The 13887-nt window shown below is 52.8% G+C and overlaps 1 protein-coding gene across 4 annotated transcripts in view; it reads right to left on the reverse strand.

The window, feature by feature from the left end:
- FCHO1 (FCH and mu domain containing endocytic adaptor 1) overlaps nt 1–13638 on the reverse strand; it is a 29902-nt gene extending 16264 nt beyond the window's left edge. For 3 of the 4 annotated variants that reach the window (XM_086408482.1, XM_086408480.1, XM_086408478.1), the window contains exons 1-7: nt 13547–13638; nt 8788–8836; nt 8468–8553; nt 7993–8063; nt 2491–2582; nt 1353–1427; nt 124–265 (exon numbers count right to left, since the gene is read on the reverse strand). In XM_086408482.1, the coding sequence (XP_086264608.1) occupies nt 124–265; nt 1353–1427; nt 2491–2582; nt 7993–8019 (336 nt within the window). In that variant the 5' untranslated portion in view covers nt 8020–8063; nt 8468–8553; nt 8788–8836; nt 13547–13638. Of the gene's footprint in view, nt 1–123; nt 266–1352; nt 1428–2490; nt 2583–7992; nt 8064–8467; nt 8554–8787; nt 8837–10277; nt 10336–13546 lie in introns of those variants that run through there. The other variant, XM_086408479.1, reaches the window with a different exon arrangement.
- Between the last annotated feature and the right edge of the window lie 249 nt (nt 13639–13887).

Below are 13887 nucleotides of genomic sequence, written 5' to 3' on the forward strand. Positions count from 1 at the left end.
GAATTAACAGAGCCCTCAGGGGCACACACCAGGAGCTGGGGTTCCAAGGCCCCAGAAGTCCTGGGATCCTAGCAGCCACAGCTGTTCCCCACCCACCGGCCCAGCGGCACCCACGGCACAGACCTTCTTGTGCGCCTTGAGCTGTTCCTCCCCGTGGCGGAGCACATCCTTGATGAGATCCTGAAGCTTCCGCGTCAGCTCCAGGTGGCAGAGCGCCAGCTTGTCTGAGGAGACTCGGAAGACCTCCCAGAGCGGGGCAAAGGTCCTGGAAACAGAGAGGTGGGGGTCACACCCAGGGACCAGCAGGCCCGACCCCAACCCCTTGGCAAGGGACCCCTCACCCAGCATGGCCGGCTTTGGCTCAGACACCTCATGTGTTCTGGGCCCTGCTAAACATGAACACATATGAACTTATTTAATCCCCACTGCAGTCACGGAAGGTGGGCGACAGGGAAACTGAGGCATGGGAGGCCCTGTTCCTCACCCAAGGCCCCTCAGCAAATGAACATCAGAGCAGGAGTTTAAACCTAGGCTGACGCCCGCCGTCCTCTGTCTGGACTCCAGGCCCAGCCTGATACTCCCCTTCCCCTCTCTTTCTCCCCCACCTCATCTCCACTGTGCCCAGGCCCTGCAGCCACGCCTGCCTCCTTGCCCTTCCTCGAAATGCACAAGTGTGCTGCTGCCTAGGGCCTTTGCACTGGCTGAGCCACCTCCCTGGGTCTCTGTCCCTCGGACACCCCCAGGCCTGATCCTTTCTCATTACTGAGATCTCAGCTCCAGATACAGTGCCCACCTTCTAATGCTCCTATTTCATTCTCTTCCTAGCACTGTTCTCTCTGGGAAAGGACTCTGCTCGTGTTTGGTTAACATCTGTCACATATCCCAGACGCACACCCGATGAACAGGGCATGACGGTGGCTGGAGGCTTGATCTGTTTTGATTGCCCCTGGGCCCTCTTGTGCCTCAAACAATGTCTGGCACACAGTATGGGCTCAGTAAATAGCCACTGAATGAATGAATGAATTATAGCCCGTCAGGCTCCTCTGTCCATGGGATTTCCCAGGCAAGAATACTGGAATGGGTTGCCATTTCCTTCTTCAGGGAATCTTCCCAACCCAGGGACTGAACCCAAGTTTCCTGCATTGCAGGCAGATTCTTTACCACTAGTGCTACCTGGGAAGCCTCTTTACCACTGAGCCACCTATATATACATTCATATTCCTCTGTCCAATTAGCCCATAAGCACAGGGATGACTCCACGCCCCACATATCACAAGTGTGAGGAGATGTACAGCCAAGGGCAGCCTCACCCACACCCTTGGCGACTCCTGCCTCACCCACAGCCCACTCACCCCATGGGGGTCCCGTTGCTGGCCAGCTTGGAAAGTTTTGCCATCGCCTTCGAGTAGGTCTCCTCGATGGTGGCCCTGGGTAGGAGGACAGGGAAAGGATGGGGAAGGTCCTGGGCACCTTGGGACAGGCCCCATACCCCTGGGCCTCAGTTTCCCCATCTCAAACATCTGAGCAGAGGCCTCCAGGAGAATGATACAGCCCCCTGGCAGGGGAAGATGCTTGGGAAATTCACGGGAGAGGTTTTCATCCTTACATAAAATTTTACTAACAGCAGTAGTAGTAGCAGCAGCAGCAAGAGCAAGTAAACAAAATTTCGAGCTTCGTATCAATGTTTCATGTGCTTTGTCTCATTTAATTGCAGAAGATAAACTCAGATTTCTTTATTCCCTCTAGACAGACACTGCTAAATGCTTACCTAATATCCACTCACATTTTCATCCTAATAGAATTTCAGTTCTGTGTGGGGTAGCCATGTGCCCAGTTTAAACTAGTTACCCACTGGGGTATCTTTTGAAAGAGGCACCCATGGGGTACCACAGGCAATTGTGGATGGATCCAGGGTCTGAAGCCTCATGAAACGGAGCACGGCTGTGACAGTTCTTGTGTGACAACCTCAGAGAGGAAAAACCTGGTTAATAATCCTTTGGACTCTCTGCCCGGATTTAATGGGCATTCAGCTGCTGAGTGGCTAGGGAGCAGAGGTTGCCTTGCAATTTGAGTTTATTGTGTTTTCAGGGATGTCAGAGCATTTACAAGCTGAAATGTAGATTATTTCATCATACATGTATTTTCTTTTATTGTACCCAGGGCCCGAGATTGAGTTTTCAAATTTCTCCTTATAATTAGGTCATATTATCATCTCTACAAGAGGAGGCCTTAGAAGTCTGGTGATTATTGCTTAAAATGGGGCATAGGGCTGACAGTGTTGAGAACTGTCGGTCAGGAGGGTCTTCAAGCTCATTTGGTTCCTGGAGACCCCAGGGATCAGGACCCTTTCTGGCAGAATGTGGTGCCCCATCAGGGTGGGATGGGCAAGGGAAAAAGCGGGGCAGAGCCTGGGTGGAAGTGCAAGATGGGCATGGCAGTGTGGACTTCAGGTCTTGGCCATGGGGATGGATGGGGCTTGGGGAACCTCACCTCTCCCGGATGAAGTCTGCCAGCTCCTTGGTGGAGATGGGCCCCTGCTTCACAGTGTGGTACAGGACCTCAAAGCCATGGTTCTTCTCTCCCTGCAGGGGGTGAGGATGGAGATTGAGAAAGGGGATGGAGAGGACATCAAGGATGCCTAGCAACAGGGGCCTGGGCTGAAGAGCTAACGGGCAGAAATCCATCCTCTTGGCCATAGGCATTGGTTCTGGCCTGAGCCAATCACCTGTTGCGTTTCCCCTGGTCCTAAGGATTGGCTTATGGACCGTAATTTGGTCTAATGGTCTAATTAGAAAAGACCCTGGGATTCTTGTGCCATAGTTGAGAGAGAGGCAGTCTCATTCACTCTTATCTTCCTCTCTCACTATCTTTCTGTCTTTCTGTGCAAGTGTGTACATATCTCTCTACCTCTGTTTGCTCCTTTCTCTTTGGTCTCTTCCCCTCTGTTTTTTCTTTGTATCTTTCCATAAGTGAGAGATTATGTGGTCACAGGAGATCATGGAAACCACGAATTTTGGAAAGATGTTGAACTTGAAGGTCTGAATAAAAAGCCTGTTGAGGGACTTTCCTGGGGGTCCAATGGTTAAGAATCCACCTTCCAATGCAACGGATGTGGGTTCAATCCCTGGTCAGGGACCTAAGATCCCACATGTCGTGGCGAAACGAAGCCCATGTGCCACAGCTACAGAGCCCAGGCACTCTGGAGCCTGTGTGTTGCAACAAAGGTCTTGGTTGTGAAGTCTCTAAAAAAAAAAAAGCATCTTGAGTAGAGAAGTGCTGGAGCAAACCAACCCTGAAAGCCACACTACTGCACAACTCTTCAGTTTTATGAACTAATACAACCCCTGTCGCTTAAGTCACTGTAGCCTTATTTTCTGTTCTCTTCAACATGAAAATTCTCTGAGGACCCCACAAAGCAAGATGTGGGTCTGATACTCTCTCAGGACCCAGCAATGTGCAGTGCAGGGCGGGGCGCAGAAAGGGCATTTGAGTTGGTTGAATAGAGGGACAAGCTATTTTGCTGTTGCCTGGTACTGGTGGGGACAGAGCCTCTACCCTGGTGTCTGCTGATGCCTTGCACAGAACCCCTTTTCTCCCAGTTCTGGGCTCACCATAGTTTGAGCGGGGGCTAGGGCTACATTGTGTGATCCAGACCAGTCATGTCTCTCATCGAGCCTATAGTGGCTCCTCATTAAGATGGGGGCAGGGCGTCATCTACCTCTCATATGGGATGATCCACATCATGGTCCTCTAAAGTCCCAAAGGCAGCCCTCCTTGTTGAATAAGTCACTAGGTTAGTCACTGTCATGCCCCACTCTTTGCAGCCCCATGGACTGTAGTCCACCAGGCTCCTCTCACCATGGGATTCTCCAGGCAAGCATACTGGAGTGGGCTGCCACGCCCTCCTCCAGGGGATCTTCCCGACCCAGGGATCGAACCCACATCTCTTGCGCCTCCTGCATCGGCAGGCAGGTACTTCACCACTAGCGCCACCTGGGAAGCACAGTGGGGAGGCCTCAGCAAACAACCCCAGCAGCCCCCTGCCCACCCCGCCCAGGGGATCCTGGGGTGAGGCTGCACCAGGCACTGCTGCCCAGGCCGGCATCTGGAGCTGACTCAGAGCCAACTGCTGGCCTGCTTCCCAGACCTGGCAAACGCCCAGCAATGTCTGACCCCCTTGGGCTGGGCTGGCAGCCGAGGGTCCTGGGAGGGGCTGTCTTGAGCCTATGTCTCCTATCAGAACCTCTGGACACCAGTCTTGCTCTCAAGCCAGGCCCAGAGAGATGTTTCTCTCTCTTTTAAACTTATTTGTTTTTGGCTGTGCTGCATCGTTGTTGGTGTGCAAGCTCTTCTCTAGTTGCAGTGCATAGGCTTCTCATTGCAGTGGCTTCTCTTGTCGGGAAGAACGGGCTTTAGTGCGCGAGCGCTCCGGTTGTTGCAGCATATGGTCTCAACAGTTGCAGCTCCCCAGCTCTGGAGCGCAGGCTCAATAGTTGTGGCGCACGGGCTTAGTCGCTCTGCAGTATGTGGGCTTTTCCTGGATCAGGGATCGAACCTCTGTCTCCCGTATTGGTGGGCGGATTCTTTACCACTGAGCCACCAAGGAAACCCAAGAGATCTTTCTAATACAGCTTGATCATGTCCTTCTCTTGCTCATACTTCCCCCGAGTGCCCTCCATGCCTCCAGCCCTGCCTTGGCCCAACAAGACTGGGGCATCCTTGTCTGGCTTGATCTCTCCCAAATGGAGCCTCCTTCAGATCAGTTTTCATTCCAATCCCAAAGAAAGGCAATGCCAAAGAATGCTCAAATGACCGCGCAGTTGCACTCATCGCACACGCTAGTAAAGTCATGCTCAAAATTCTCCAAGCCAGGCTTCAGCAATATGTGAACCGTGAACTTCCTGATGTTCAAGCTGGTTTTAGAAAAGGCAGAGGAACCAGAGATCAAATTGCCAACATCCGCTGGATCATGGAAAAAGCAAGAGAGTTCCAGAAAAACATCTATTTCTGCTTTATTGACTATGCCAAAGCCTTTGACTCTGTGGATCACAATAAACTGTGGAAAATTCTGAAAGAGATGGGAATACCAGACCACCTGATCTGCCTCTTGAGAAATGTGTATGCAGGTCAGGAAGAAACAGTTAGAACTGGACATGGAACCACAGACTGGTTCCAAATAGGAAAAGGAGTACGTCAAGGCTGTATATTGTCACCCTGCTTATTTAACTTATATGCAGAGTACATCATGAGAAACGCTGGGCTGGAAGAAACACAAGCTGGAATCAAGATTGCCCGGAGAAATCTCAATAACCTCAGATACGCAGATGACACCACCCTTATGGTAGAAAGTGAAGAGGAACTCAAAAGCCTCTTGATGAAAGTGAAAGTGGAGAGTGAAAAAGTTGGCTTAAAGCTCAACATTCAGAAAACAAAGATCATGGCATCCGGTCCCATCACTTCATGGGAAATAGATGGGGAAACAGTGGAAACAGTGTCAGACTTTGTTTTGGGGGGCTCCAAAATCACTGCAGATGGTGACTGCAGCCATGAAATTAAAAGATGCTTACTCCTTGGAAGGAAAGTTATGACCAACCTAGATAGCATATTCAAAAGCAGAGACATCACTTTGCCAACAAAGGTTCGTCTAGTCAAGGCTATGGTTTTTCCTGTGGTTATGTATGGATGTGAGAGTTGGACTCTGAAGAAAGCTGAGCGCTGAAGAATTGATGCTTTTGAACTGTGGTGTTGGAGAAGACTCTTGAGAGTCCCTTGGACTGCAAGGAGATCCAACCAGTCCATTCTGAAGGAGATCAGCCCTGGGATTTCTTTGGAAGGACTGATGCTAAAGCTGAAACTCCAGTACTTTGGCCACCTCATGCGAAGCGTTGACTCATTGGAAAAGACTCTGATGCTGGGAGAGATTGGGGGCAAGAGGAGAAGGGGATGACAGAGGATGAGATGGCTGGATGGCATCACTGACTCGATGGACATAAGTCTGAGTGAACTCCGGGAGTTGGTGATGGACAAGGAGGCCTGGCGTGCTGCGATTCATGGGGTCGCAAAGATTCGGACACGACTGAGCGACTGATCTGATCTGATCTGATCAGATCAGTCAGGGCCCCAGCATCATCCAGCAAAGAGCCAGCAATACTAATAATAGATTAAAAGAAACATTAATTAAAAGAAATAGACAGGGGACTTCCCTCACAGTGGTTAAGAATCTGCCTTGCAATGCAGGGGACACAGGTTCGATTCCTGGGCAGGGAACTAAGATCCCACATGCCCCTGAGCAACTAAGCCTGCCTGCCACCACTACTAAAGCCTGCATGCCCTGGAGCCTGTGCACTGCAATTACTGAGCCCACAACTAGACAGTCCGTGCACCACAATCAAAGATCCCGCATGCTGCAACTAAGATCAGACACAGCCAATAAATAGATAAATAAATAAACAAATAAAAGAGAAACAGACATTCTGGGGTGCTCCCTGAGCCCTGGGGAAGTAGGAGCTTCATTCTCCTTTCCCAGATGGAGAAACTGAGTCTTCAAGATGCAAAGTCACTTGCCCAAGCGCTCCCAGAAGAGCCCAATTCAAATCTCAAACTCAAAGCTCTCATCCACTCTGTACCAGGCTATCTTTGGAGGGAGGGGTTGGGGGTAGCTACTATTTTCTCTTTGCTAGTCTGAATTTTCTGCAGTGAACTTGCCTGCCTCACACAATTAAAAAGAATTTAAAATACATGTAGGTGCCCCCGTCAGGACTGCAAAATGTGGGCAACAACTGATCCTCAAAAGGTCAAACCCCCTTACACAAAGTGCCACCGGGGTCTCAGAGAGGGGCAGCCCTTGGGTGAGGTCACACAGCCATTCAGAGGCAAATCCAGGGATTGTGACCCTTGGAAAGAAGGTGGAAGTCCAGCCCTCCCCCCAGCCCTCCCACCCCCCTACCCACCACCCGCAGGTGGCAAGGGGGTGCTGCCTCTTTAAGAAAGCAAACGCTAGTAAGAGGAGCCCCAGCTGGGGAGGGAGAAAGGCCTGTTGCCAGGGGCAACTAGTTGCCTAGCAACGGGCTTCCTCTCTGCAAGCTCTGGGCCTGCAACCAAGGAAGGGGCTTTCTGCCCTGAGTCCTACCCTATTCTCCTGTTCACATGTCCTCTGTGTCTCCCCATTAGCCTGGCTCTGCAAGAGGAGTCCTTGTGCCCTCCACTGGCCACCCCGTGTCACGCCTCTTTATTTTTGCCCAGTTGGCTCCCCCTGCCCAGAATGCCTTTCTGGCATCCTGGAAAATCAGCCTTCAAAGCCCATGGCAAACACAGCTCTGCATCCTGCTCCTTCTCTGGCACACACAAAGTTGGGCTCAGTCCTGACTGAGTAGGACTAGAGGTGTCTTACTAGCTCTGTGTCCCCCAGATTTGGGGTTCCTCAGGGTCAGGGTTGGGAGGCAGTCTCCTGGGGGCTCCAACATCTCCTAGAGTGGGCTGGGTGGGTGGTAGTGGTGACAGAGAGGGAGGAAGAGAGTGAACAAGTAAAAAAAACCTGTCTCACTTGGCTCCTTGGGTCATACTATTTGGTCCCCAGTCTGGAGAGCAGACAGGTGAGCCGGTCCCTAGGGGTCAAGTCAAGAAAACCCCCCAACTCTCCAGCATGGGGAAGATGTGGAAATTCCCTGGCTGGAATGATCCTGGAAGCTCGGTCGGGCCCTGGGTTTGAGACCTGACTCTACTTTCTCACTGGGCAACTTCAGGTAAGAGATTCCTACTCTGGGCCTCAGTCATCCTGTTCAAGCTGTGACATGCCCAAGACCACAAGGCCTATGACATCTGGGGCTATAGATTCAAAGCCAGCCTGACTCTTCCCAGTTTTAACTTCTAACCCCTGCAAACCCTCTATCTGCCTAAAACTCTGCCCACAAGCCACCAGGTTTCTCCATCTCCATAAAAGCCCCCACAGCCCTTCCAGGACACCCCACCAAAATAAGAGTGAATCTTACTTACCCAAAAATACTCCCCAAAATATGACATTTTGATGGCCTCTGTGGAGAGCCCTGAAGGTTCCTATCTTGTGCCTATACAAAGAGAGAGGCAAATTTGAGTTGCAGTCACAGCCAGCTCAGGCCTAAGGAGGGGAAATTCCAACTTCTCTCCTTGTGGAGGAAGGAGAAAGAGGATGGAGGAGGAACCAAAAGCCCCAAAGTTGGGAGTATGCCAGGGTCCCTGGAGTGATTCAGCTTTGGGCATGGTCCCCAAGTAGCTCCCAGCCTAGGGGGACAGAGTTGGATACAGATACCCCCAGCCCTGTGGGGTCAGAGCTAAACTAAATGAAGGGATAGGGGCTGGGGGAGCCTAGACTAGAGGAAGGGGCATGGGGGTGGGGTTTTTAAGCATGAAGAGGAGTTCAGGGTGGGGGATGGGTAGAAAACCTCTGGACCATTTCAGAGACAGAAAAACTGAGTCCCCTCAAGCTACTTGCCAAGGTAACAAAGCCAGGAAACGACAATGGATTTGCGCTTGGGTCAGCTGAGTCCCGTGAGCACTCGGCTCCGCACCGGGCAGCTCCTGTCGGAAGAGGGTCTGGTAAGAGGTGGATACTGGGACTGTGATTGGCCACGTGGGAGTTGGGGTCCTTCAAGTGGCCCTAAGGTTCCCTTAGGGTCTCCTGAATCCCTTTACAACAGTCCCCATGCCATGCACATTCCTGGGATGGAAAGTCCAACCCTTGCCACGGTGACTCAGCTGACACTGGTGTGTCCATGAGTCCTGCCCCTGCCCCCTGGAAGCCCGTGTGTTCACCTGGTAGGTATCTGAGTCACTGTCCAGCTCCGTGCCTCAGTTTCCCCATCTGCAAAACACGAGGAAATGCCTAGAAGGGATCTTACTGGAGGACCCCAGACCTCCCAGGCGAGGGAGGGACACTTGGTGTCCTTGGCATGTTGTCAAGGTTGGGCTTGTCACTAGAGCCCACAAGCCTCATCCATAATTCATGACCCCGAGGGCAGTTCAGCAGCAGCTGGGAGCCCAAGAGGCACAGTAGCAGCAGAGATGGGGCTGGTGACTGCAGGGATGGGAAAGCTACCTGGGCCTCACTAGAAAGGACTGAGCAAGGACCTTGGGCAAGGCTGCCCCTCTCTGAGCCACAGTTTTCTAATCTTGAGTTTAATTTGACCCTTTATCAGCTAGCCTCCAGTTATATGACTTCTATAAGTCACCTAGCACCCACCATGTGCCTACCTGGCCAGGACAATACCAGGGTCCATGAGATGATTCGGCTGGGGGACTTGAACTAAAGGAGAGGGCATGGGAGTTGGGATTTTAAAGCATGAATAGGAGTTCACCAAGCAAACAATTATTTTATTCAACAAATATTCCCAACCACCACCCTGTGTTGGGTGGTGCTGGGACCCCTGAGAAACTCCAGCCCCCAGTGTAGCCCATGAAGAAACCTAGTCTAACTGGGGACATACAAAGCTGACATCCCAAGAGGGAAAAGCCCTAAATTCCCATCTCATTTCTTAGATTTTGGCCATGACCTAGACCCTGAGCATCTTCAAATCCCTTGGAGCTATGCTAACTGATCATGGGAACCACTAGCCCCCATGTGGCAACTTAATTTTAAACTAAATAAAATTAACCTCCTACTTCCTCAGTTGTGCCAGCCTTGTTTCCAGGGCTCAGTAGCCACACAAGGCTGGTGGCCACTGTACCAGAAAGCACAGATGAAGTTCTGCTAGAGAGTACAGGCCTAGAAGATCCTAGGAGCCAGAGGGCCTACGTTCCCCCGAAACCAAGAATCTTTGCTACTGTTTTTACAGCTCCCATTGGATTGCCCCTCCCCGTTAGACATACACTGAGCACCAGTGTGAGTGCGACACTGTGTCCAGCTCCTTTCAGGCACCACACACTCATTCAACCTTCACAAGCACAACGTGGGGCTCAATATCAGCTTTACAGATGAGGAAACTGAACACAGAGAGGTCACTGACTGTCCCCAGGTCACTATGGTTTTGTCCCTGACCTGTCTGCCGAAGAACCCCTGTTTGAAACTACCAGATGGGGCTCTGGTTCGCCATATTTCCGCGACTGCCCTGCCATCCATCCTGCCGCTCAGGGTTGTAAAGTCGGGGAGCACAGTGGCAGAGCAAAGGGTGACCCTGCGCAGGCCCAGGAAGTGACACCTACTGTTTCTCTCGAAACCCGGGCCAGGTGTGGGGGGGGTCTCCCTTCTGTCCCTGAGAGGGGAAAGGAGGAGCAGTGGGGGCCTCCTGGCCTGGGCTCAAACTCACCGGACAGCGAGTGGGAACAGAGCCCCTGAGACAGGGCGGGTACCAGGAGATAACCACGTGGCCCCTGCCGCTTCCGTTAGCTGAGGCCCCTGTGCCTGGGGCACAGGAAGCTCACCCAGCCCCGCCCATGGCCCAACCGCCAGCTCACCTCCCCCGCCAGACCAGCACCCCTGGGACCTCCCTAGAACTGCGCAGGTGCTGGCTGAGAAAGCTGAGGCCCCCACCTTGGGGCTATTATTAGTGCGCAAATACAATCTTGATAACAATTGTCAAATAGTACCCACAAATTTGAGCACCAACCACATAGACTAAACATTCCACATCTCACCATTCTCAGGTGGGCCAAGACTCAGAGAGGGGAGTCCACGTGCCCAAGGTTGCACAGCCTGTGAATGGGAGCACCAAGACTCAAACCCAGGACGGGATGAGGCCTTCCACGGGCCTGAGGCACTTTTGCTTTCAGAGTCCCTTCCTCCACTAAAAAAAGAGTCTAAACTATTTTTACAACTACATTTGACATAGAGACGAATATATTAATGGGAGGCTGGTGGCTCAGAGGTTAAAGCGTCTGCCTCCAATACCATATATTAAATGTTTTCTTTGACCCCAAAGCCTGGGTTTTCTTTCCCTTCTGATTTTAAAAGAAGTTAAAAACACCTTTATGGACTCCACGGTTGTGCCTGAGACAGGGTGGTCACCATGTCTGATGGAGAAGTCAGCCCTGTGTGAACCCAGGTCTCCCAGCCTCCTCAGTGCCAGGGCAAAGCCCAGAGATGGACAGGTCCTTGCCCAAGGTCACAAAGCAGGCTGTCAGCTGACCCGGATGCCCCCATCCTCTGGCTGCTGGAAGTGGGGAACAGAGTCCTTCCCAGAGACGGCTGACACAAGCTCCGGGCACTGCCTGGAGATCCAGCCTCCCCAGCATCAATTCCCAAAACCCTGGGGTTTCTCGCCAGTTCAGCATTTGAGCAGGTCCGGGAGCAGATAAAACAAGACAGGAACCAAGTCAGCAAAGAAGGCAGGGCTCCTGTTCCTGACGGGTTGTCTGGAACTCCTGACCTCTCAGTAGGTGGCCTTGGGCTGCCCCTGACATCTCTGGGCCTCTAGGCTTCTGCAAAACAGGATCTATCATTTTGCTCTCCCTCGGACTCCAGTTTGCTCACAGTAGGGCCAGTTTGGGGTCTTTCTCTTCTTTTCCTGTGACTGGCCTCTTGGCTATGCTGCTTCAAGGACCAGCTCTGTCATGCACTTGCTCCCCTCTAGGGCTGGCCACCAGGGTTGTGCCCATTTACACAGTCTGGCCTGATTCTCACAGTGGCACTTGGAGGCGGGGTCTCGACTCAGCCATCACCCCCAGTGAGGCAACTGAGGCAGTGGCCCCATGTCATACAGTAACTGGGTGATGAACAGCCTCTGAGCTTCTGCTCAGGAATTTTTCAATCTTCCCTGCTGTCTCCTCCCTCTCCGTCACTTTCCTTAGCCAACACCTATTGAGCACCAACTGACTACTGAGCTCTGGAGACACAGCAGGCAATACCCTTGCAGATTTCCTCCTTTCCTATCCTGCCCTGACCTGAATCAGCTGTTGACCCTGTTTATGCTCACTAATATTGCAATTAGTATTATAATTACAATATGGTAATGATTATAATACTGTATGATAATGACTATAGTATTACAATGTCTGCATTTACAGCGCTCCCGTTCTGCCAGTTTGCTCTGATCTTCCAAGGGGAATTCAGCCCATTTCATAGAAGAACACACCAAGGTGCAAAGGGGCAAAACCACTCACAGGAAAGCTGGATTTGAACCTGGGGACTCTGGACTTCCACCCCCACCACAGGGACAGAGCCCCAAGGGACAGGGGATAGACTAGCCCAGCACCTCCCACCTCGTCCTGCCCAGGATCCTATCTAGGTACTAGCTTGCCCCTGGCGTGGGTGAAGGTATGTGGGTCAGGATATGCCCTGGGCAGTCCTGCCAGCGTGACAAGGGTGGAGGAGCCCCTGTTCTGAAGATAGCAGCTTGGTAATACGTTTTATTGTCTGGCAAAGCAACTCCTCTGGCAATGCCAGAGTGTGACCATCAGCCCATTTTTCAGTGCAGTAAACCGAGGCTCTGAGCCCAGCAAGGCATATGGAGGGATCTCCAAACCTGTCTCTCTCTCTCCTGCGACCATCGTCTTTAACAAAAGGGTGGAGTCACAATTTAGCAAAAGATGGAGTGGGTGGATTTCAGAATCAGTAGAGTACAAGCTTTGAAGCCTCAATCCCACTTTCAAATAAAAAAATAATAATAATAAAGGCTCAGGGAGGTCTGTCATCTGTCCAAGGTCACCAGTGAGGCAGGTCCATCCGAAGCTACCTCCTGGTACCTACTGCGGATGAGGCAGGCGAATTCTGGGATCTGAAGCAGATGGAGGGGCCGCCCACCCCCCAACCCTCCTCCGCACCCCACTTTCAGTCAGCCTCCAGCAAGATCCTAATTTACCTCGATTTATTTTAATCCCTGGGAACAGATGCTCACTGCCCATCTCCCACTGAAGTAGGGACCACCACTGAGTCCACGCTCCAGGTCTTTCCAAGCCTGGCCCGGCCTGGCCCTGCCAGGCAAGGGACTCTATCTGACCCTCCCCAGAATTCCAACCTTGGGGTCCCTGCAGAGGATGCCAGTGAAATGTCCCTCCATTACCCCATCCTTGTGGTAGGGAGCTAGAAAAAGACACTCTAGAAGAGGGACCAGGGGACCCCCAGCTCCTTAGCCAGGCCTAGATAGGGGTGCACAGAGGAAGGGGTTCCTCATGTTGGTCTCGGGGCCGGGGGTGGGGGTGGGTGGGGCGATCTACAGGCCAGAGCTGGGAAGAGGGAAATTGGGGGTGGTCTCCATTTCATCTGTCTTGAGTCCCAGGCTCGAGGGAGAGCGGCAAGCTCATCTTTGCAGCTCTGGAACCTAGACCCAGATCCAGGCTTAGAATAAAGGGATTTTGGGGAGGGGTCTCGATTCATAGCAGCCCCGCTGCACGCTCCAGTTCTAGGCCAGGAGATGGAGGATTTAGGAGGGGTCTCTATCTCCCTCCGCGGATCCCCGGTTATCACGCGGGAGGTGGAGGAAGGACCGGGTACCCACCGCGCAGCCCCCCACCCTCTGTTCTCCGTCCCTCACATCCCGCCGCGCCTTTGACCCTGGAGCCGCCGGGCTGCCAGGCGCGGTGCGCACGGGGTGCTGCGGGGGCCAGGGGGGTTCGGGGTGTTTCAGGGAACAGCACTCACCTCCCGAGCTCGGGCCGAGCCCCGCGCCCGCCGCCACCTGCGGCTCGGTAGCTGATACCCGAGCCCGCCCCGCCCCTCCCTCCGCGGCTGCGGCGCTGCCGCCGGATGGCCCCGCCTCCGGGGCGTGGCCGAGAGAGTCCCCACCTCCGCGGCGGCCTGGGAGGCAGGGGCGGGCTGCGAGTGCGCGCGGCCAGCCATTGGGCCATTTAGGCGGCCAGTTCCACCAGCCCTGCGTGCTGATAGTCTGGGGGAGCGGCTCCTGTTTTTAATCTCCCCGCCCCACTACCCGCATTCATTTGCATAATTTAAAGCGATAGATCCGGTTCCTTCCACCTGAGACT

This window comes from Bos grunniens, chromosome 7 (genome assembly GCF_055505025.1).
Source record: "Bos grunniens cultivar Pamir isolate PY7600 chromosome 7, Bosgru_T2T1.0, whole genome shotgun sequence".
Classification (NCBI taxonomy): domain Eukaryota; kingdom Metazoa; phylum Chordata; class Mammalia; order Artiodactyla; family Bovidae; genus Bos; species Bos grunniens.